Here is a 21,879-nt window from a genome sequence, read left to right on the forward strand (position 1 = left end):
AACCATTGCTGCGGACTGTCCCTTTAATGTGGCAGGCGACTAAATGGTGCCCTGTCATCAGCATGCATTTGCTCGCAGTGGTTTTGTACAATCAAACACTCACGCAGGCACACAAACGTAAACACACGCACACCCACACAACCGCAACGCACACAAGCTATACATGTTCCGAATTAGACAAGTTATACAATACCTTTTCATCTCAACAGCCACATTGTATTTCTGTATTTGAATATACAGTGTGTCTACATCACATACCCAAGAGTAAAGCTGTGCAAGGCAGGCATGCTCTCAGCAAGACACAGTCACAGAAACCCGAGTGGCTGCACAGCTAACTAAACATAGCGAGTAGATACACTGAGGAGCTGGGGCTGTAGCATTGCCAGCAATAGCTAAAGGTGAATTTCATTAAAGTTGGGTCACTCTCCAACAGAGAAGGAGGGAGAGGAAAGGAAGTAAAGGAAGCAAAACAGATAAAATGAAACAAAGAAAGAGAAGGGAAAAATGAAAGAACGCTCCAGGGAAAATGAGTTCAGTAAACTATCATCACCCCTGATTTCAGCCCAATAATGAGCCTCTTTCAGGACAAATACTTCCTGCTACTGATGCATACTGATAGAGCCACGCTACCTGAATGCTGTCTGCTTGGTCAATCAAAACCATTCCCCGCCTGCAGACAAAACAGGTGGCGCAATCACCATCCATCCATCAGATAAGAAACAGATGTTAGTCATGGGGCTGGGCTCAAATTGACACACACAGAGATACACTACTATGAACACACGGGTGGGTGCGCGCGCGCACGCGCACACACACACGCACACACGCACACACACACACACACACACACACACACACACGCAGCCTTTGTAGGTTTTTTCATGTTGTTGTGGAAAAATAAAGCTGTCTCTATGATTTGTTTGGAACCACTCCTCATTGTATTTATGACTTTTTAAACATCCTTGATTGGTCACCATAATCATTAGCTTGACTAAACTGCTAACTGATGTCCAGAAACTACTGTCTTGTTCTTGCCTGTGTGTTTAACAATGTCTGTTTTTGTGTACACAGAATCGGCTGTGGGACGGATGTTGCGGGAGACTCGACTAACAAACCAGACGAAATGAGAGAGAAGAAAATAAAAGGTCAAGTTCAATAAAGTCTCTTGTTGAGTCGGGGTATCTTTGTGGGAGAATAGACGGATGTTAGTTCTCCAAGCCCGGGGAAAACAGAGGAGAGGGGGGGCGAGATTTGACTGATAACTCCGGGCAGATCATTTTATGGATCCGACTCAGTTGTTCCCGCAGAGCTGAGAGGAGAACAGCAGTTTTAAATGCTTCCTCTGTCAGGATCTGCTGATATAAACCTGGGCAGCTCCAGGAGACGTGGCCATCCCCACCACAAAATAAATAATCTTATCATACTGGCAGGAATCCAGGACTGGAAGGAATAAGCTGACAAAGTCTATGTGGGAGAACCAAGCGGCCTTTTTCATGTCCGTATTGTATCCCACAGGCCGTTTTCTTGGGGTTTTGGACCAGGTGGAGTGGAAGTTAAATCTAATCTGCTAACAAATTAGTTTTCTACCAGCTTGTCAAATGTAAAAGGTATTGTTGGACTGTGAAACTCCTGGAGATCTTGAGCACATTGCAGCTCTCTCTTGCACGCACACAGATGAAGATTGTTATTATTTTGATGTGTTTATGTGTGCATTATGGCTATACCACGCATCCTGTGTTCCTTCAAAGCGTCGGATGTGTGCTCCTCACATATTTACGTAATTAAGAGGTGAGGACGTTCTATCAGAATGTCAAGTAAGGTCAGCAGCAAACCCCAAACCACATGAACGGAACGTTATAAAGAAGCAGTAATAAGATTGTCGCTGCTGCTGCTTTTTCTGCTGCAATCTTAATACCAACGATACAGTAACCCCATCGAGTGTCGAGGTCTGGTTGTCTTTTAAGACTGTTTTCCTCAGCTGGAGAAACAGTCAACCAATCAAAGATTTGTAGGTAGGATTAAGAATGGGAATGTTATCTTCCTACAAAACTAACTAGCTACCAAACTACAAGTGGCTTGTGAAAGTTCTGAGATCACAGCTCCATTACACTTTTTTCTGCAGCACATCTACAAACACCTCTGGGTTTCCACTTTACATGAACACACGTCATACTTCCTGTATATCCCAACAAATGGGATGGGGATGCCTGGCCGAGTCAAACTGAGCAAGTTGATGAGACAAGAGGGTCACCATAGAAGATACTTGAATGACTATATGGAGCAAAGTGTAAGAGCACCAGCACATTTTGTGCCAAGTTCCAATGGTAGATTTAGCTAAAGACAGAACTAAAAGTAGGTCAGTGGAAATTAGGGACAGGCAGTGCACCTGTGGCTGTATTCTCACATGTTGAGTAGATCGATGTGTACTTTGTTCCATCAGTTATCCTCTACAGTGGCCTACGCTGGGACAATGAGTGCTGTCTGGGTTGCTGAAGATGACCATTCACAGAGGATGTGTAATTTTTCAAATATTGTTGAATTTAATTTCAGACAACACATGTTGGGGTCACTGTTCAAAGCACCATGTGTTAATTGCACTGCGAATATATCATGTATTGCTTGTAACAGATGTGTTCACAGCTATTACAGTTTTGCTGGAAAGAAGTTTTTAGGAATGTGTTCAAATGAAGCCCTACCTTGTGTTTGTGTGTGTGTTTATGTGTGCCTTTACCATCACTAGAGCTGTTCCATGAAGTTGTAGCTATCACACTGGGGTCTTGGGGAAACTCAGACCCTGCAAACAGAGGAAATGGTGGAGACTATTAGCATGTTTCTGGCTGTTGGGCTCTCAATTGCTATTTCTCTAGATGGATCACGAACCATGCAATTAGAATAAATGCGGAAGGGCAAGTGAAGAAATGACGAGCTGTGAGCTTCAGCACCCTTCACATATATACACTGAAACACTGGAAATGTGACAGGCAGCCATTCATTGTGAGCTGAACCTTAAAAATCATGCTGACACCATCTACCGCTGCTCAAATAATCAAAAGTCGCCCAGTGGCGCTAAGTGGGGAAGTTGAGAATGGTTCAACATGCGAATGCAAATATCCTCTGACACCAGCACAACAGACACACTGCTCTAGCCAAGACCTTCTGTATCAATGGGATGCACCTAAATGTTAAACAACAAGAGCCGGCTATACTCTTTCATTTAAGTCAAACAAAGTCTAATAACTAGTAAACATCCGACTGAAATTATATTATTTATGAAATCTTCATCTTTGCAATTGTTTGCAAAATTGTTTGCAAAGATGAAGCCATATCTCAATGTAAAACACTGCCTACAGACACAAACACACACTGCTTTACAAGTTTTCCATTAAATCAGGTGATAGCATTGTGCATTCGCTGGTGTAGATCAAAGGTATAAATGTATAACAGTGAGCCTGTCAGCGAGCCATGTGGACCTAATGCTGCGTTATTACCAGCTGACGACAGAGCAGGCCTCTGCTTTTCATTACAGGAGAGACGGGACAGAAAATGGGCTTCAGTGTGCTCTGCCATGGGTCACAAGGTGATTCCTGTCAAATGAAAACGCCTGCAGGACTTAAAAATGTAGGACTGACTTGGATGGGACCTGAAACTGTTTTATCTTTGCTGATTCTTTGGACATCACACAACTGACAAACACAAACATGTGATCGCACAGCAACAATGAGTTCTGCTTTCCAGGCTGACAGTGTGTCCGTGCGTGTATGTGTGTTTAGCTTGGTGCAGGCTGGGATTGTTTAACATGGCAAATGAGCAAACGGCTCAAACGCATGCTTAAATGCAAGCATGTGCACTAACTCAACTGTACACACTCAAATGTAGCTGCAAACATATGCTTCCCGACACATACTGTACTTCCATATGTTCCAGCAACACATGTAAAAAGAACCCAATAAAACAGTTGATTTGTGAATTTACAACTTAAAAACATAATTGTTACGTGTGGCATGCAGGGTGACAATCGGGGAGAAAGTCTGCAGTCAAAAAGGGGCCAGGCGCCCGACCCGGGGTCATGCTAATTGGGTGATAATGTGTTGTTTCACACCTGCTGTGTCTGGATGGTAATGACTGTGTGGTGGTGCTTGTGAAATGAGCTGTGTTAATGAGGAGCTCTTTGGGCCTCTGCACCTGTTAGCGAGGGAGTCTGAGAGCTTGGCAATAGGCTCACAACAGCAGGCGGGCAGCTTTATGAGGGTCAAGATTGTTACAGATATGTAGAAACACTGGAGGGTTGATCTACACTGAAGATAGGTATGTGTTCAAAGCCTGTTTTTTAAAGTAATAACTAATATTCCCTTCCAGCTATGTTGTTTCATATGCTTCTGAGTTGCGTTACGAGACCAAAAAATGACTCTGGTTTGTTCCTGGAGGCTCCTAAGATGACTATTACTTACTATTATGGCGAGTAAAAATTCTTGCTGTGTTCTGGGCTGATAGGCTTAAAGACACACAGCGCTCTGTGGTTTACAAAGGACAGAGGAGAAGGGACGTTGCAGCTCACTGGATTCATGAACACAAAGCTAGCCAAGTGCAGCCAGGTGAGAGTTCAATAGAGGGGCTGGACACAATAATACAAGGAAAGGGGAAGGAGGAGAGAAGCGAGTACCATGAGGAAGTTTATAAAACAGTATGGAGTAAGCACACTTTTAGTCTTTTTTAGGTCTACTCTTAGATTATGTTTTTTTTCAGTGTCACATATGATTTTCATTTATATTACCTTTCCAGATAAGATAATTGTCTAACTAGACGGGAGGTCATTCCCTCATTTTTCTTCAGTTTCTCTCTCCTCCACTTTATTGCTCCACTATTTAGGTCACATCTGTTAGTTCTCATTCATTGAGACAATCATCTGGAATATCTGGGATGAACTACAGAGTCATTTTGAGATTAGCTTTCTAATGTTTCTCAGTAACAGAGGGAAGCAATTGTGTAAGGCCAATTTGTTAATGAGGGCCTAAAAATAGGCACCTTCACAGAGCCTGTGCCAGATTAGATCTTGCAGTTGTGGTTCTGGCCCCTGATTGGATCACCATTCTCCTGTATGTTAACTGGACGGGTGTATTATATCTGCCAGTATGAATCAAAGGTGATCAAAGGTTCAGGTAATAGTAAAAAAAAAGGAAGAAACTTACTGGGAATTTCATTGGGTTTGAGATTACATACTCACTGATATATATAAAGTGTTTGACGAAGAGTCTGACTTTGGCTTGAGACCGAGTTAGCATCTCTTTTTTCCTATCAGTCAACATTGGTCACGTTTTAACCATCATCACAACCTTTCCCTAACCCAACTATTGAGTTGACAGATCAGGAAATAGTAATATGAATTGTTTTTGCAACAGTAATATGGATTGATTTGAAATTGAATAGACAAAAATGTCATCACGTTTCTCAGAGAATTTATCAGCATTGGTCGAGGTCCGTTTCGTGCAGTCTCTTCAGCCAACAGCCAAGCTATCTTTTAGCTGCTTGTCTACCATTTCAAATCATTTCCATTTTAGCTGCAAAAAGTCAGCTTCCCAGATCTATTAGTGCCCTGATACCATCTCTGCCCATTGGTTTTTATTAAAACGACGATTATCTCAACTGTTAAACCCCCACATTTACAGTAATTTCCAAAGAAGCAATATGACCTGGATCATACTGCCGTGCACATATTTCCATAGCATGTCAGTAGTGATATGTTGGATGGATATTCTGGATGTTTGACAACCTGTAATATATTATCAATTTCCCCTCTTGGCTGGCATTGCATATTGTGGAACCTCTGCATTCATTTGCAACTGTGTGCCACTCAATTGTTATTCTAGTGGCAAAACATACCGTAAATGGTTAACATGAAGGTGCCTTTGAGAAGCCCAGACATCAAATCTCAACACAGAAAGTTCCATGAGAGCAGCCTCTGATCCTCATCCAGCTGTATTTGGCTTATGATGATAAAAATCACGCAGGGATGTAAGCTTCACCCTTATAAAGCTCTGAGAATTTGGTGTGACCTTACTGTGACAGCATCATATGAGAATTAGTGTGAAACTTCAAACTCATGGGAATGGGAATGAGTGAGAGGCCTGAAGTAAAATAAAGCAGAAAGTGAGAACGAGGGAACCTCAGAGGGTGAAGCTGAACCAAATCAGAAATGTTCAATTTGAGTGGTTATGCATAGCAACTAATATGCTGTTATATGGTCTGGGGGGCTGTGTTTGGAGCCAGGGTGGTTGGTGTGGTGAGTGAGACTGATGTATGAGCTCTCCCGCTCAGTAATTAAGGCCTCTCCCAAGGTCCTCTTCCATCCCTATTAGCTGGAAAACTGACCCAACTCCGGGGTTATCTGGAAGAACAGCAAACCCATTTCACAGCATAGCCATGTGATATTTCTGCTTTAAAGAGGTGAAAGATAGATATGCGTAGATGAGGAAAATTCAGGAACAATAATCATTTCCTTATCCAATATGTCTTCATCCGATATCTATTTCCATCCAGCAAGTTTCTTTCCCTCTTCTTGTGTCCTTACTCTCTGTCTCTTTATTTATTTTTTTTAATTTAGGTGCTTCTACTAAAAAATGTTCCTCCTAATCCTCCTTATTTTGCTTAGATTTTCTCCTAACCCCTGTCTCATCTCACTTCCCTCCTGTGTGCTTCTCAAAAGGAAGTACTTCATGTACGTCTTCAAGTGAACATCTACTCCTTTTGTATACCCAACTACGCGGTTACAGACAATCAGAAGAGTGAAATAAGCAGCTAATGCCCCACTGTCAAATGCATCAAGAACCAGACTAAGCACCATGTAGGGCTCAAGCTGCCTTAATAAATTATTAGCACAATTAGGCTCAAGATTTGAAAACGAGTGGAACGTTACTTTTTTGGCAACAGGGATTTGAGAAAATAAAGATCATTTCAAGCCAAGAGGGAAAGAAAAAAAAAGAGTAAGGGAGAGAAGAAAAGTGAGGCAAAGGAGAGAAGAGGACTTGAAGATAAATGGAGGAAAGAAGAGTTGGAAAATGTGAGAGTGCAGAAAAAATAATTTTTTTTACATTCATAATAAACTCAGAGTGAAGGCGCTCATAAAAGCATCTATCTATGAAGTGGGCTTCTGTCCCACCAGGCCTGTATTGGCTGGAGAGTTTATTCATTGTGTCAGAGGTAAAAAAACAACAAAAAAAACTGTTATACTGGTCATAATGGGCATCACAGAGTTAAGGGGCCGATGGTCAGCCTCAGGAAAGGAGGAGATTGTAATCCTAGTGGTCCCAGTTAGGTAAAACCTGCAAGACTTTCTTCATTAATAGGTTGTATTTTTCTAGTTTTAGTAATTTCTAAATTCAATAATATTGTACTTGCCAAAGTAACTGCTGAGATCTGGCAACAGGCACTAAAACAAAGTCTGCTGGGGCAAGAAAGCAACTTAGATGAACATTCAGCCAGCTTATCTAAAAAATAAACTGTCACAGGCACCCGTAACAAAATGTTGAGCCTACACAACTACACCAAGTAAAGTAGATAAAAAAAAACGGTCCTTCTGTAAACTTTGGTGTATGTACAACATACTGTTGATAGTTTGGGAATTAGCTTTACTGCCGCCTTTGTTTTCTCTTCCAACTATTTCCAATGTGTCTAATTGTTTTATTTCTTGTGTTTCTTGCCAAGTCTGACTTCTTTTTAAGGATATTCATGTGTTCCCAACTTGGTAAGTACAATGTCTTTATTACAAATACAAATATACTAAAACTACCACCAAAATTGTAATGAACCAGAGTTGAAATAACCTAAAATCATCCTTTAAAGAGACGGAGGGGACAAGACATTATAGCTAGAAAAAGCATAGTTATGGTTGTGTCAGAAACTCATTCGCTATTCCCTATAATAAGCACTAAATTGAGATTTCGACGGTAAATAAAAAAGGGAGTGCATGTAGGTGTGTGTGTGTGTGTGTCTGCTTGTATAGCTCCACCTGCATGTGTGTGTGTGTGTGTGTGTGTGTGTGTGTGTGTGTGTGTGTGTGTGTGTGTGTGTGTGTGTGTGTGTGTGTGTGCAGGTGTTTTTTCCCAGGCTCAACTGAAGCATATAGAGGAATAAAAGCAGGCCCAGTTCAGTGTTCACCTGAGGACATCATGGACCAAAGAACACAGGAACTACTAACACACACACACACACACACACACACACACACACACACACACACACACACACAGCCTCAGAATGTTCTGCTCTGTAACCTTATAAGACCACAGTAAGGGGTGAGGGGGAGGGAGAGAGAGCGAGCGAGAGAGAGAGAGAGAGAGAGAGAGAGAGAGAGAGCGCGCGCGAGAGAGAGAGCGAGAGAGATAGAGAGAGAGAGAGAGCGAGAGAGATAGAGAGAGAGAGCGGGAGAGATAGAGAGAGAGAGCGAGAGATAGAGAGAGAGAGAGATAGAGAGAGAGAGATAGAGAGAGAAAGGAGCTGGGCTGAGCGGGGGAAAGATGTGAGCAGGATAGATGACAGGAGGCTAAGTGACAAGGCCCTTTTCGGATCAGAACAATTGACAACAAGACTAAGAAAGCACTCAAGTTGCAAAAGACATTTGCTCCAGCATGAAAAAAGCATAGTTAAAAAAAGTATTGCGTCCCTCCAAAAATCACATCGTTTTGGAAAGCTGCATAGCATTTGGAATAGTTTGGCTTAACCACAACATTCTCAATAAATGTTGGAGGGAACTCTGGGTCTTTGGGTAAAACGTGACTGTTTTTTAAATAGTCATTAAACATTATGGAGCTAGATCAAGCTGACTGGTACATACTTTCGCTGTTCAGAGACACTAGCATTTTGAGGGAACATGTAAAAAGAGTTCTACAGTTTTAGCTTTGTAAAAATGTATCTTTATTTTTAAAGATTTGTACACTTACACAGCTTTTGAATGAAATGTAGATGAATCGTCGCATAAACCTATCAAACATTAAATCTGAACTCCCGACCGCTTTAGAGGGTTTTAAACTGCCGCAGAGCTACTTCAGAGGAAACTTGAGTACACCAAGAATAAAGCTGACACAGACCAACAAGTGCTGAGCAGGTTCCTTTAAACAGCAGCTTGTCACTTCACTGAAAATTATCTCACAGCGTCAGGCTCACACGGACAACTGTCACTACCCAGCATTCCTCAGTCCATGGTGGTGAGCATGGCTGAGTGGACAGCACGGTGACTTCCTTAAGACGGACACTGAATCTTTACAACCTCTTAAGATGCTGGTCTGTAGCGGACTGAACTCTGATGCAAAATGAATATTAACACAAAGGCATCAATGGGGATGTTATTGTTCTTATAGTTTTAATCTAAACCAGTAGCTTAACATCATCTCCCAGTTTCCACCACCACTCTGTCTAACCACACGCAACATAAACCGAGGGGAGGGGGCTCCCATGTGCAGTGAAAGTGAAACCCTAGAGTAGCTTCTCTCTCTCACACGGCCGAACTGGGTAGCGTAGGTCACATTAAAATGTAACCTTTGTACCGTAGGATCTCAAAAAACTGACACCAAGCCTGGCATAAGTCAATACTATCGTTCATTGAATTTCTGTGAAATTTCAGTATAAGCATATCATGATAAAGTGATTGTATTTTAAAAGTAAAAGTAAAAGCAAATTGTGATTAAAAACTAAATCAAAATGAATTGCTGAAGCTCTTATTTTATCTTATGTACAGTTTTGTCTGATGGAGAGGATAATAGCAAGAAAAAGTTAATATAATTGAACATTAGTTTGGTAATTTTATGCGGTGAATGTGCATAAATTTACCCTATTTAGATTTACATCTTTCGGAAAAACAGGAAATATTCATAATAATACTGTGATATTAATTTCTAGACAATGTTTAGCTGAACTCGATAACTGCTAGTGTTTTAATGGTCAGATCCACTCATACATTTTTACTCATGGGCACATTTAAGTCCACCAGACTACTGTACTTGCATGTTTTGAAATATGGGAAGAAACCTGAGAGTGCCAAGGAAACCCATGCAAACACACAGCATGTAAACTTGGCACAGCGGGCTGGAGCTTGGGAAAGAACTTAAGTCTATTGGGTTTGTTTGGATTTATGTACAGTGAAGGCAATTTCACACATCTACATTGCAGGGGAAAGGCTTGCAATGTGTTATGAATCTCAGTTCATATTAAGCTATAGTCCATCTTACACATTTGCCAGTTTCATCATGACAGAAACTGCGCTTGTGGAGTAATTCCATGCTGTGCGTATGGCTCTGCAGAAGCACTGCCTGTTTGGCCCTACAGAACTACATGTGGCCTCTGAGGTCCAACAGGCAGATGCACAAGCCCCCGCTGTCCCTCTGAGACTCTGCAATGGAAACCACACTGATGTAAGGCCTGGTTAGCCCATTTTGGGTGAGGCTCCCCTTCGGCTCCTGTTACTAGCGATGTAAGCAGACAAGTGAGAAATGTGCATAAGCATGTTACCACCTACTGTGCAGCTCATCTGTTTTCACCTGACAGGTCTAGTACAAGTGTGTGTATGTGTGGAAGCGCTCAGCTTTCTGTAAAACCTGATCGCTTCCAAGCAGACAGACCGAGCCCCGAGACCTTGACGTTATCTGCAGAGGTAGCTGTCTGTCTGTTCATCTGTCTCTGTGGAATGTGAATAGAGTCATCACACCTGCATGTAAGTGTGTCACTTTACTGCAGTGGATGTGCTACTTCAGTGTGTTGTGCAGAAATGAACATAGCATTTAACGATGACAATATGGTGCACGTTGACATAATGTGCACGTTGAGGTCTCTTTGTGTCATCGGGTCAGGTGTGGTATGTAAGATTTAAGACCTAAAGCCAAAGTCAGTCGGGCTGTCTGTGTGTGGCGACATGAATACAGTCATCTCGCTTGGCTTTTTGAACGTGACTTTTCTGTAAACAGTGTATCATGTGTGCCAACAGTGTGAATGGTGTGAATAAGACACATACCATGTTGCATGTCTGCCTGTGCTTGTGCGTTGCACAAAAACCTGTGTGTGTGTGTGTGTGTGTGTGTGTGTGTGTGTGTGTCCAGGTGCAGTCAGGGACACGCACGCACTCCATAAGCTCCCTGCCGACATTCCTAGATTCCTTGAGGATGACAAATTCAAAAGGAAAGGCCCTAGCAGATGGAATCTGGGGATACCAGGATAATGCTGGTGGCTTTGAAACGTGACTTGGATTTAGACATCATGTGACTACAGTTGAGCTGGGCTTCGTTCCAAACCCGATTTTTGATTTTTTTTTTACGTCTGTTGGTATTTCCTCACTCGGAAGGCGGACTCTCGCCTTGTCTGCAGGACATTTAACGGCTGAAAAGTGTTGGCAGGCCAGATTAAATCTATGAGAATATTTAGACCAGACACTATTAATGCAACACAGAGCGTGAACATCTGATGCTAAATTAATTTGATTTAAATTAAACACAGTTATGATGTCATTTGGAAAACATAATAAGCCAGAATGTCTTCAGATCATATGGTTTACTCTAAAGCATGAATGAATTCACACACAAAAATGCAAACACTGCAATTTGGCACTACATGTCTGTAGGAGATGTTTCCATTCATATGACCATAGTGGTTTGCTTTACTACCGCTGTGCTTACTGAACTGTTTGACCTGCTGTGTAACACAGGATTACTGGCTTCAGACTGCACAGACAAACTGTGCTGAGTAATTTTGGGATGCTTCTGGGAAACTGGGTGTGAGACATCGTGTCTCCATCAACTCATGACTCTTAGTCAGCTCTCAGTGACTGACGCTGTAGGACAGACTCAGCCACAAGAAATCTGACACCAGGCCAGAGAGAAAGTTAGACTGGGAAAGACGGAGAAATTTAAAATAGAGAGAACAAGTACTGGGAGAAATAAGAGAGAGGGTGATATACTGTAAAGGCTAAGACAAGGAGAGATGAAAGCGAGAAAGAAATGCCATGCGGACAAGGAAAATTAATTCCAGTAAAAACGTCCTGTGTTATTATTCTTTGGTTTCCAGCTCTATATTGGATATCTGGGCTGCCAACAGCGAGACTCTGAGGCAAACAGAGAACCTCTGAGCCTTTTCAGCGCGCTTCCCTGTCAATCTCACTGATGCTCTGAGGGGAACTTCCCCTTGTCCCAGGTTAACAAAATAAGCACTGGCATTCCTCTACTTGTTTAGAGGAAAAGGTAGCCAGCAAATGAGGAAGACAGGAGGATTGAAGAAGACAAGGGGGAAGAGAGAGAAGGACAGGGCAGGAGAGAGCTGAGTGGTAGGAAGAGAGAAGTGAGAGCTTTGTCTCCCCAAAGAGAGAGCTGAAAACAAGCCAGAGACAACCCCACAATGTGTGCGTCCAAAACCCTTTCCGCTACTGAAGAAAAACGTTTCTACAGCCAGGGAATTGGATGGTACCATTCCCACACACCATACCACAAAAAACAGATTTCACATACATTTCAAAATGTGCTGAGAGATACAGCATGATTCAAAACACTGGTCGATAAATGTATTTCGCAAGTCAACGGTATTCATTGAAGCTATGACATGACTTAATTTGACAATATTTTGAAAATCTTTAAAACATCTGTCTATGTAATGGATCTGCACTATGAGGGCTGACAAGAAAAAAGCAGGTCTCACATACTGTCCTACTGTATAATCTCAGATAACTCACATAAAACACATTTTGTGAAAAACTGTGAGGTAAATATAAAATCCACCCAAGAATAACCTGCTAGCCTACAGTAGCTTGTATTGTTAAATACAAAGTTTTCATCTGCAATGCTGGTTTCATTCTGTAGTGAAATGTTGGTCTCATGAAGAAAGAATGGCACTGTAATGTTACAGCAACGCTTTGACTTCAGTTTAGAGTACAGCCACGGTTTTAGCACAGTATGAACCATGCATCCAAATTTGAAAAATCATGACTAAACTGTTCTATCCTTTCAACTGTGTACAGTTGGACTGCAACTGGTACAGTAACTACATACAACTCTAGCATCTATAAAAACGGATGCAATGGAGTAAAAATAATACAGGCCGATAAAAAAAACAAAAGGCAGAGGACTGGCTGTAGTTCAGTCTCATTCAAGACAAATTGTAGATCTTCATTCTTTTATGCAGGTTAGTTTTGGCATAATACCAACATTTTGACTCAAAACTGAACTTTTAATATACATTTTAAGAAACGACTACTACTAACAGAATAGTATTACCAACAGAGGAAAACCAAAGATAATATATTTCCACTTCCCCACTTAAAATATGATTAGTACAAAATGTGCTTGGTTGAAGTGGAAACATTGTAATTTTGACTGCCAAGAGTGGGAGTATTGCTCTGTCAATCAAATCTGCATTTATATTGCCACAAAAGGTAACTTTGAAGTCTGGTTTGAGCTTGCAGAAAAAGAATGTACTCCAGTGGATATTTCAGTGCAAACATATTTAATATTGTGATGACACTAAAATGGTAAACTAAACATAAATAAGTAGGACTAAATGGAAAAAGAACACAGCTTGTTAGACATGAGAGAAGATTTAGGTGATTCGGGGGCCCAAAAAGCTTCTTTAATGAGAACGATTTGTCAAAAGGGATTCTCTTATAATGAAATTGACCCTTCTGCCCAAATAAGTGAAGAACCAGATGGAATCAAATAATGTGTGTGTGCTGTAGAGAAAGACTCCCTGATCATCATCTCTACATCTCTAATGTCTGGAGGAGGAATGGGGGGGGACACCTGCTCTGGATCTGCCTCAGTTTGGGGAAAAAAGAGGGGAAAATATGTAAAAGAAATAGAAAAGAGAGGAATAGATGTCATACAGATGATACAAATTGTGAAGATCACAAAAGGAAACAGAATGTAAGATATTTAAACTGCATGTTGGGAATCATCAGTGTGTGAGGAGGAGAAGAATAACGTGTGACAAAAAAGGGGGGTTAAATGTATATAAATCTGGTTTTCACGTTCGTAAGATATGTCAGGAGGGCTTTGTTTAACCTTTCCAACCTTCTGTAAGGCAGAAAAGTGGATAGATTGTGTTTAAAATGTAAAAAATATTAGTAAATTATGTATATACATCCATTTTGCAGTTTTCTACTAAAACCCACGATGTTAATAATATTGTTTTGGTGAAGTTAAAGTTTGTCCTCCTATATTTAAAGTCTCATCATTTGTAATTTGCACCAAGAACAATTTATTATGATGCATGAGGCCTCACAGAGGCAGTTCAAAACAAATAACCATGCTAGGTTGAACATCATGCCTGATCTCACTCTTGCGTGACGTAGTTTTCCATTGACTGCAACTGTGTGCTGATTATGAAAACGCTTCCACCCAAAGTCATCTTTGTGGATTTGACATGGAGAACTTCAAAAAAGTAAAAGGGGGGTGGAGATGAGTGAGGGATTTAGAAAGCCTGGATCTTATTAAAGTGGGCAATATATAGAAAAGAGCAAGAGAGAGACACAAAATCTGCCACAGGAGACAAAGACGATCACAGTTCCTCTCACATTTCCAAAGCTTGTGGTAATTTCCATCTCATTTCACCAGACGACTGGTGCGGGGGCTGACTAAGCACGCCTTGTAAAGCATCCCAGCTTGATTCTGCAAACAGAGTCTCAACTCACCTCCCATAAACCCTGTTCTCTCAAACACACACTTCATAACTGATCCACCTCCACCCCAGACGATGGAAAGGAGGATAGGCAGATGGTGGCGCAGAGAAGAAAGAGGTGTTAGAGGACTACTACAGGCACAAAGATCTCTATTGTATTACTTCATTTCCTGTTCAGAATCTCCCAGGTTGCAGAGATGAAATCTGTTAGATCCCTCTGAGTGCAGGATCCCACAGCCTGCTATGCACCTCTATATGTTATTTCTACTCCTTACTGTGCCAGACCTTTGAACCTGAGACTATCTTTGCTTGTTACCCCTTTTTTTTTTACAGACTTTTTACAGATCGACGTTCCTTGGCATGCCCTACGTTGTTATTCACAACAAAATTTATAACAAAAAAAGATAATTCAGTCAATTCAGTCCTTTTCCTTATTTCTGTTTAGGATGAATACATTTTGACTTGAAGCACTACAAATCCAAACAGGAAATGTAATGTTGCCATGGAGTCAGTGAGTCAGATGTGTGCTACACCTGGGCCCAGTTTTCTTTCAGCGTGAAGGTGTTTATATCTGCACTAGAGTAAGTTACGCTGCATTGGGTGCTATCCATTCCTGTTTGTATTGTTGCCATGGATGTACAGGCAACAATGAACTGAGACTGATAATCGTGAGGAAATATGTCAAGTTTTAAGTGTCAGCGACGAGTGGATGAAGACGTTTTCTAGTCCATTACTTACTATCCATTTGTATGAGACTGCTGTGTAGGGAAGTTAAAGAGAAAGGGTGGGGCGACTGAATTTATGCAAAATAGGCTTGCAAATGTGGTGAGCTGTGTGAAGGCTCTTGTCATGAGCAAGACTGTGTGCGTGTCCCTGTGTATGCGTGAGCTGGAGCCATGCATGTACAGTGTCTATGTATGTGTTAGAATTGGCAGCAGGTTAGGGTGCTATGGCCTTGATTAGGCGTCTCTTTCCCATCTACCAGTTGCTAAGTGAAGCAGTGAATTACGCTGCCATTTCAACGGCATAATTGGGGACACATGCAGCCTTAAACCGCTCCTCCCTCCCTCCATCTTTAGGTCAAAGCAGCAGTAAGATCAAATGCTCTCCTCAGCCGGAGCATTCCTCAATAAAACAACAAGGAGAGAAGGGGGGTGAGAGTGAGAAAAGGGAGAAAGAAAGGAAATCAAAAGAGATGGGGCGAGACAGGCAGAGAGGAGAAAAGAAGGAGACAGAGGTGGAGACAGTGAGAGCATATGGAACATGTTTACAGTAATATTGCTGGGCCCTGATGTTATCATGGCGGTTCATTTGGTGGATCAGAACTTCTCATCAAATTGCAGTATAGTCTGTCCTTTTCTCTTCCCTGCCTTGTCACTTTTCTTTTCTTCTCTGTGCAAGACAAACCCACCCATACATGTTTTTACTTCATTACCCTTGCAGGAATTCCCTTTTTCTCCAAGTCTGTCCTATCGGCTTATACTGTATACCGTGTCTCTCTTCTGTACATATTGTACAGTGTCCCGGGTCTGTTTCAAAGCAATAAAGCCATGATGGGCTCAGGTCTGGTTCATGCTAACATAAACAATTCTTCCTGTTCTTCAAACGGCAGAGAGAAACAGGGGTTGAAAAATGGGCTGCTAGGCTACTGAAAGTCCACTCACTTAAGATCTGCAGAGACAAATGTGGACACAAATATAGTTTGGATCAAAGCAACTGCTGCAAAACTATTTATCATGAGCGTAGGACAAAGGTGAAAGAATTTTCCCAGTTCTGTCCAAGTCTTTGATGATACAGTTGGAGTCTAATGACGCACACAGTCCTGCCACGTCAGAATGATTTCAAAGGTTTCTTTGCGGCTCACGAAAGGCGTGAAACTGATGTCTAAAATGGAGGAAACCATTGAGGGGATAAACTGAACCCAGGCGTTTGGATATTAGGTTGAGAAATAGAGGCAGAGAAAGATGAGCAACTAAGCTCTTTCTGATGAAGTAGAGAGACTATTAATTCTGCAGTTTCATATCTGTATGTAGATGTATGTTGCCTGCTTGTCTGTGTGTGTGTGTGTGTGTGTGTGTGTGTGTTTTGTATAGCTGCAGGCTGCAGACAGACACTGGAGTGTGTCGGACTCCACATCTGGTGGATGGGATCTGTTAGCGCCGTGTGTCTGCTTATTATAATATAGAATGAAGACTTTGAACTGAGCAGCCACTGCTGATGACCACCAGACACACTGGGGCATTCGCTGATTTTAAAAAGGGTGATGCGTGCAAATCCTTTCTAACTAAGTGTCCCCGTGCTGTTTGTTGACACACAATCAAAGTGTGTTGATTTTCCTGCAACGCCACAAAATGTGACAGCCGGTGAGACGGAGAGGGAAGGAGATAAAATCTGCAGGAGTATCTCAGTTTCATACTGTACTGTGGAGGACAATCCAGTTTCCTGATGTTACAAATGAAGGTGGTGGAGACAAAAAATGCAGGGAGTTAATTATTCTTCCTTCCAACCCATATTGCACTAAAGCTGTGACTAAAGAGTGAAGGGAATTTTAGAGGAAAGGCGGGAGTCAATGTGTTGCTTCACAAAAATCTGCATGAACCTGCAGACCAGCTGGATCTAACAACTATTACTTGATCTGCACCTGCCATAACTTTGTATGGAACGACCTTGATATAATGATGAAGTGCCTCAACACATTTTGATATACACAAGGCCTTCATAAGTCTCTCACAATGGGAAACTAATGGTTGTGTTACTGGGTGGTTTTCTTGAAAAATATGGAGGAATTTAGCTCTTCCTGGTGTTTATATGAATCAGTCCCCTTTGACAGTTTAGACCACTTATTTGCAATTCAACATTTCAAAGACTAGTTTCTGGCGCTTACAAAGAATTTGAGAGGTTAAGTTTAACATTTGTTGTTGCAAACCCCACTAAGAAAACTACCAAATTAGAGAATTTAAAATTGTATTTATATAAATTAAGTTTATTACTATTATTAAGTGCGTTGCCCTTTATCTAGTGCAACGATGTAGCTCATTTATGAGCATTGAAACGTTTTTAGACAAAATCTAAGATCTATGCCACAAAAATGAGCTGTATCACCCAGCCAGACATTTGTATGTGTCTAGGGTCATCAGCTAAAGGGATGACGTCTTCTTGATGAGCTGAGCACACAAGCCCAAATGGGTTATTCCAATAAAAACAATTCCAAGAAGAAGAAAGCATTATGATGGCTGCTAAAACGATAGCTTTGCTATAATGCAGGGCTATGGTAGCTTGTTTGTATATTATTAATGAGTTGTACAAAGATAATTATTGTTATTGACTGCTTTGTAAGAGTGGGTTATACTTTGACATAGTGTATCGGAGTTAAGCTGAAGATTAAATTCATGATTGATTGATGGCATGGGATGAGAAATCTGAGCCAATATTCATTCACTTTACATTGGCAGCAACATGGTCAGGCTCCACTGGGTGAGGTTGGTGAATCTCAACAAAGCTGCAATCAGTGCCAAATCAACTATCCTTTGTCCAACTTAATATGATGATTTACAAAAAATCTGAACTTATGTTCTTCCAGCAAAGGACTACAAAATGTTACTTTTACAGAGGCCATGTTAGAATCTCGGCCCCTGGTTTAGCTCTGTAGCACCTACCCTTTGCTGTTGGAGCCAGCTCAAAGTCAAATAAACAGTTGACGTGATCTTAAGCTCCTTTACCATCCTGACTAAAGCCCTGTGTAGCACTCAAAGGTAAAACCTCACATACGTGCACACAAACCTGCTCTCACATAAGACACACAAGATTCACCATAACCTACATATATGGAAATAAAAGAATACAATAGTGCCTCTCAAAACTTTTAGGTTTACTCTAATTTCAAATTGACATAACTGTAGGCCTTCCAGTTTTTATTTTTTTGCCTGTCTGTGTACACACAACAAACCTCACCAGGTCTAAGAAACCATATAATGCAATGAAATGACTGACCAAGCACATGCAAAGACAGAAATACACACAAACTCGGTCACACACATATCTCTGCAGAACAGATTCTGTATTCCCCCTACTTACACTGCAAACATCTGCATTCACACACTATAAGAGCCAACACATGCATGCACACAAACATACAAAAACCCACACACCACACTGTATTGTCGGCCCTCAGATTTAAATCACTTGCAGACTCCGTTTTCCTACTCACAGAATGCCTTATTACTCCTCCTTTGTTTGACTGGAGTATGATTTGAGCTTGGGCCATTTTTACATTCTTTCATTACTCTCCAGTCAACACACAGCCATACCAGAGGGACTATATCATCCACACATGACTTACTTTGATTGTTTTTGGTAGAAATTGCTATTCTGGCTGGCACTCTATTGGTGTAGGACGCCTGGGGTCTGGTAAGTGGGATGGTCTGTGCACGTGGTGGTCTGTTCCAAAGCATATCACTGTTGCGTGATGAAAACCTCCTTAGATTTTTGTGATGATTGTATTAAACATATTGTAGGATTTCATGCTTCTCTAATGGTAATAAATTCCACAACCCCATGGCCTATAAACATTAAAAAAAACGTTTTTTTTTCTTTAAAGGCTGTTCCTGAAGAGCTGATATTTAGAATATTTGACTACTTTAGCCACGCTAACCAGCGTGACTCTAGTGCTGTCTGTCGGTTGGCCTACCACTTTGGTCAAAACGGAAATATTGGAACACATGGAATATGGCACACACATTCGTGGTCCTCAGAGGATGAATCCTACAGACTTAAGTCCCGACTTTTCCTCTCGCACCACCAGCAGGTCAATGTCACTCATCCAAGGAAATCTCTCTACATCTACAGAAATAATATGCATAAAATGCTGTACAGACATTCCTGGCTCCCACATAATGTATAATGACTTGGGTGATGCCCTGACTTTTCCTCCAGCATCACCATGAGGTTGACATTTGAGGTTTTCAGTAAAATTGGAAAGTCACACGCTTGGTACACACACAAAATTGCACCGATTGTGATGATCCTTTACCTTTCTATCTAGCGACATCATCAGGGCAAAATTTAGTTTTTGAGCAAAATACCTGCAAAACTAATGACATCCCCATCCGCTAAACCAAACTGGTTTTACATTTTACCTTCTTAACATCAGTGGGATTTGCATTGTCATTGTGAGTAAATTAGAATGCTGAGGTTAGCGTTTAGTATAGCCACACTGAGCCGCTAGAGTGGCTCAAGTGGCTGAAGTCTTGTTAAATTTCTGCACTTCATTCTCTATTCAAATATTTGCTGGTGTTGCTGCACACAAACATAAATTATTTCATGCTCGTAATCACATCAATTTGCTAAGTGCCTGCAAAAAGTTAAAATGGAGAGAAAAGAACATGATTTCTTACCGGTGTCACTGCAGTTATATTCTGTGTCAATTAGCATTTAACTCTTCATTTAGTTGGTGGGCCCCATGAAGCTCCAACAACAACAACCTTAGAGCTGTCCAGCTGGACTGAGAATCCAATATTTGTCAGGGTTACTGCAAGGACAAACCATTAAATATCAAGACCTTTGGTGCTCTGTTTTTGATTTCAGAGCAGATGACAAAACAGCAGACATAACCGGCACAATGGCAGCAACTGTACCACCCATGACCATCTGACCTTTCATTAGAACCAGAGTGACAGTGAGGCAAGACAGCTGGGCAGGGAGGAGAAAATTAACAGTCACTCATACTACGAGACTACAATAGACCTTTGTATTATCTCCTCTGTCAAGAGGAGAAGAGAGAAATTAGGTAGATGATGATCTCAACTAGAGAGGAGGAGAGAAAAAGTTAAAGGAGAGAAGAAAAAAGAAAATTGTACAAAGGAAAAGTAGTGACCGGGATGGTGTTAGCAGAGAGCAGGAAGGTTCTCCAGAGTCCCATTTAACCAGTTAGGATCTGAGGGATGCTTACTGTCGTAAAGCCACGGGAATTCTGAGGGTGCCCTCTGCCTAGAAAACAAAACTTGTGTTTTCCCTCGGCCTTGTCATTTAATCACTTACACATGAGGGGAGGAACAACAAAGCTGCAACAGTGTAGACTGAAAGACTCAGAAGAAGGGGAGCACAGGGATGAGAGGGGGAGGCCACTAGGGGCTACAGCCTTTGATTCCCTCCATGTCTTTGAAGCTTTCCAACAGTTGGGGAGGACTGAGAAGACAACCAGGGCAAGAATATAACAGACCAAACAAGGCAAGGATTGTGAATAGAGACAACATAGAAAAAGACAATACATTGAGAGAAACAGGAGGTGAGATCAGCTGTTGATACAACAGTGGTCTCAGGCCAAGAGCATTTTTGATTAGGAACTTTTAAGATACTGTATCCCCTTGGGCAACTGGTGAGATCACACATCCACCACCTTGACCATGCAACCTCTCCACATGTTGTATCTTGCACTGACTCACCCTATTCTAACACTGTCCTTATATGACAGCCTATTTTAATATAATCAACTGGTGAAAATGTTGCACGACCCTGAAATTCAACTCTCCAAATAATAAACTTGTGTGCATTAAACCTGATAACAGACCCTCTCTGCAGGGGTTAGACACAGCGGACTATAAATCCAGTTCACCCCAGGAGATCTCAACCCACTCTGTTCTTCTACGACACGTAACTCCTGATTTATATTCTCGCTTGGCTTGCTCCACTCATATTTATGACAAGAATAACTGCAAAAATAATAAGCATAGCTTATCAGTTAATTTCGTCACTTATAAATACCATTTTTTTTGTTCTAATTGTGGAACTTTTTGTTTCATGGTAATGCAACATCTTTAAACATATCTATTTACCAGGTTTCCTCTGTTTTAGATGTCTTCCATGACAGAATGATAAAGTAAGTAATGTAATTTCTGTGAATTAATTTAAATACTGTATCTCGAAAGAAGGGTTATCAACTGTCACTAAACCCTAACAGTTTAGTTGATTGAGTCAACTCCCAAAGGCAAACTAAACTAAAGCACAGATGTAATGTATATTTAAAAAAGAAAAAGGAAACGAGTGAGTAAAACCACGTACTCCTGCACAGTGAAATGAGTTTGAAATACTGCAGCTGAAGGCCAAAATCACTGCTGTTAGACTAAATTATAACAATATTGGCTGTTCCCCAAGATTCCCCAAACACCTTTCATGTCTTACTTCATATTTTATTTGTATGTCTGCTTCCTCCCCTCTCAGTGCAGTAATCCACTTAGGAGAAGT

The 21,879-nt window shown here is 41.3% G+C and overlaps 1 protein-coding gene across 1 annotated transcript in view; it reads right to left on the bottom strand.

The window, feature by feature from the left end:
* The window catches only part of ror1 (receptor tyrosine kinase-like orphan receptor 1), a 119,222-nt gene that overhangs the window by 38,334 nt on the left and 59,009 nt on the right, over positions 1-21,879 (bottom strand). Inside the window, exon 2 of the mRNA XM_068707631.1 lies at positions 2,732-2,794. Coding sequence (XP_068563732.1) covers positions 2,732-2,794 — 63 coding nt within the window. The remainder of the gene's footprint in view (positions 1-2,731; positions 2,795-21,879) is intronic.

The sequence above is a fragment of the Cebidichthys violaceus genome, unplaced genomic scaffold (genome assembly GCF_023349555.1).
Source record: "Cebidichthys violaceus isolate CVI_PGR_0920_01 unplaced genomic scaffold, fCebVio1.0.p SCAF_13, whole genome shotgun sequence".
In the NCBI taxonomy this organism is placed as follows: domain Eukaryota; kingdom Metazoa; phylum Chordata; class Actinopteri; order Perciformes; family Stichaeidae; genus Cebidichthys; species Cebidichthys violaceus.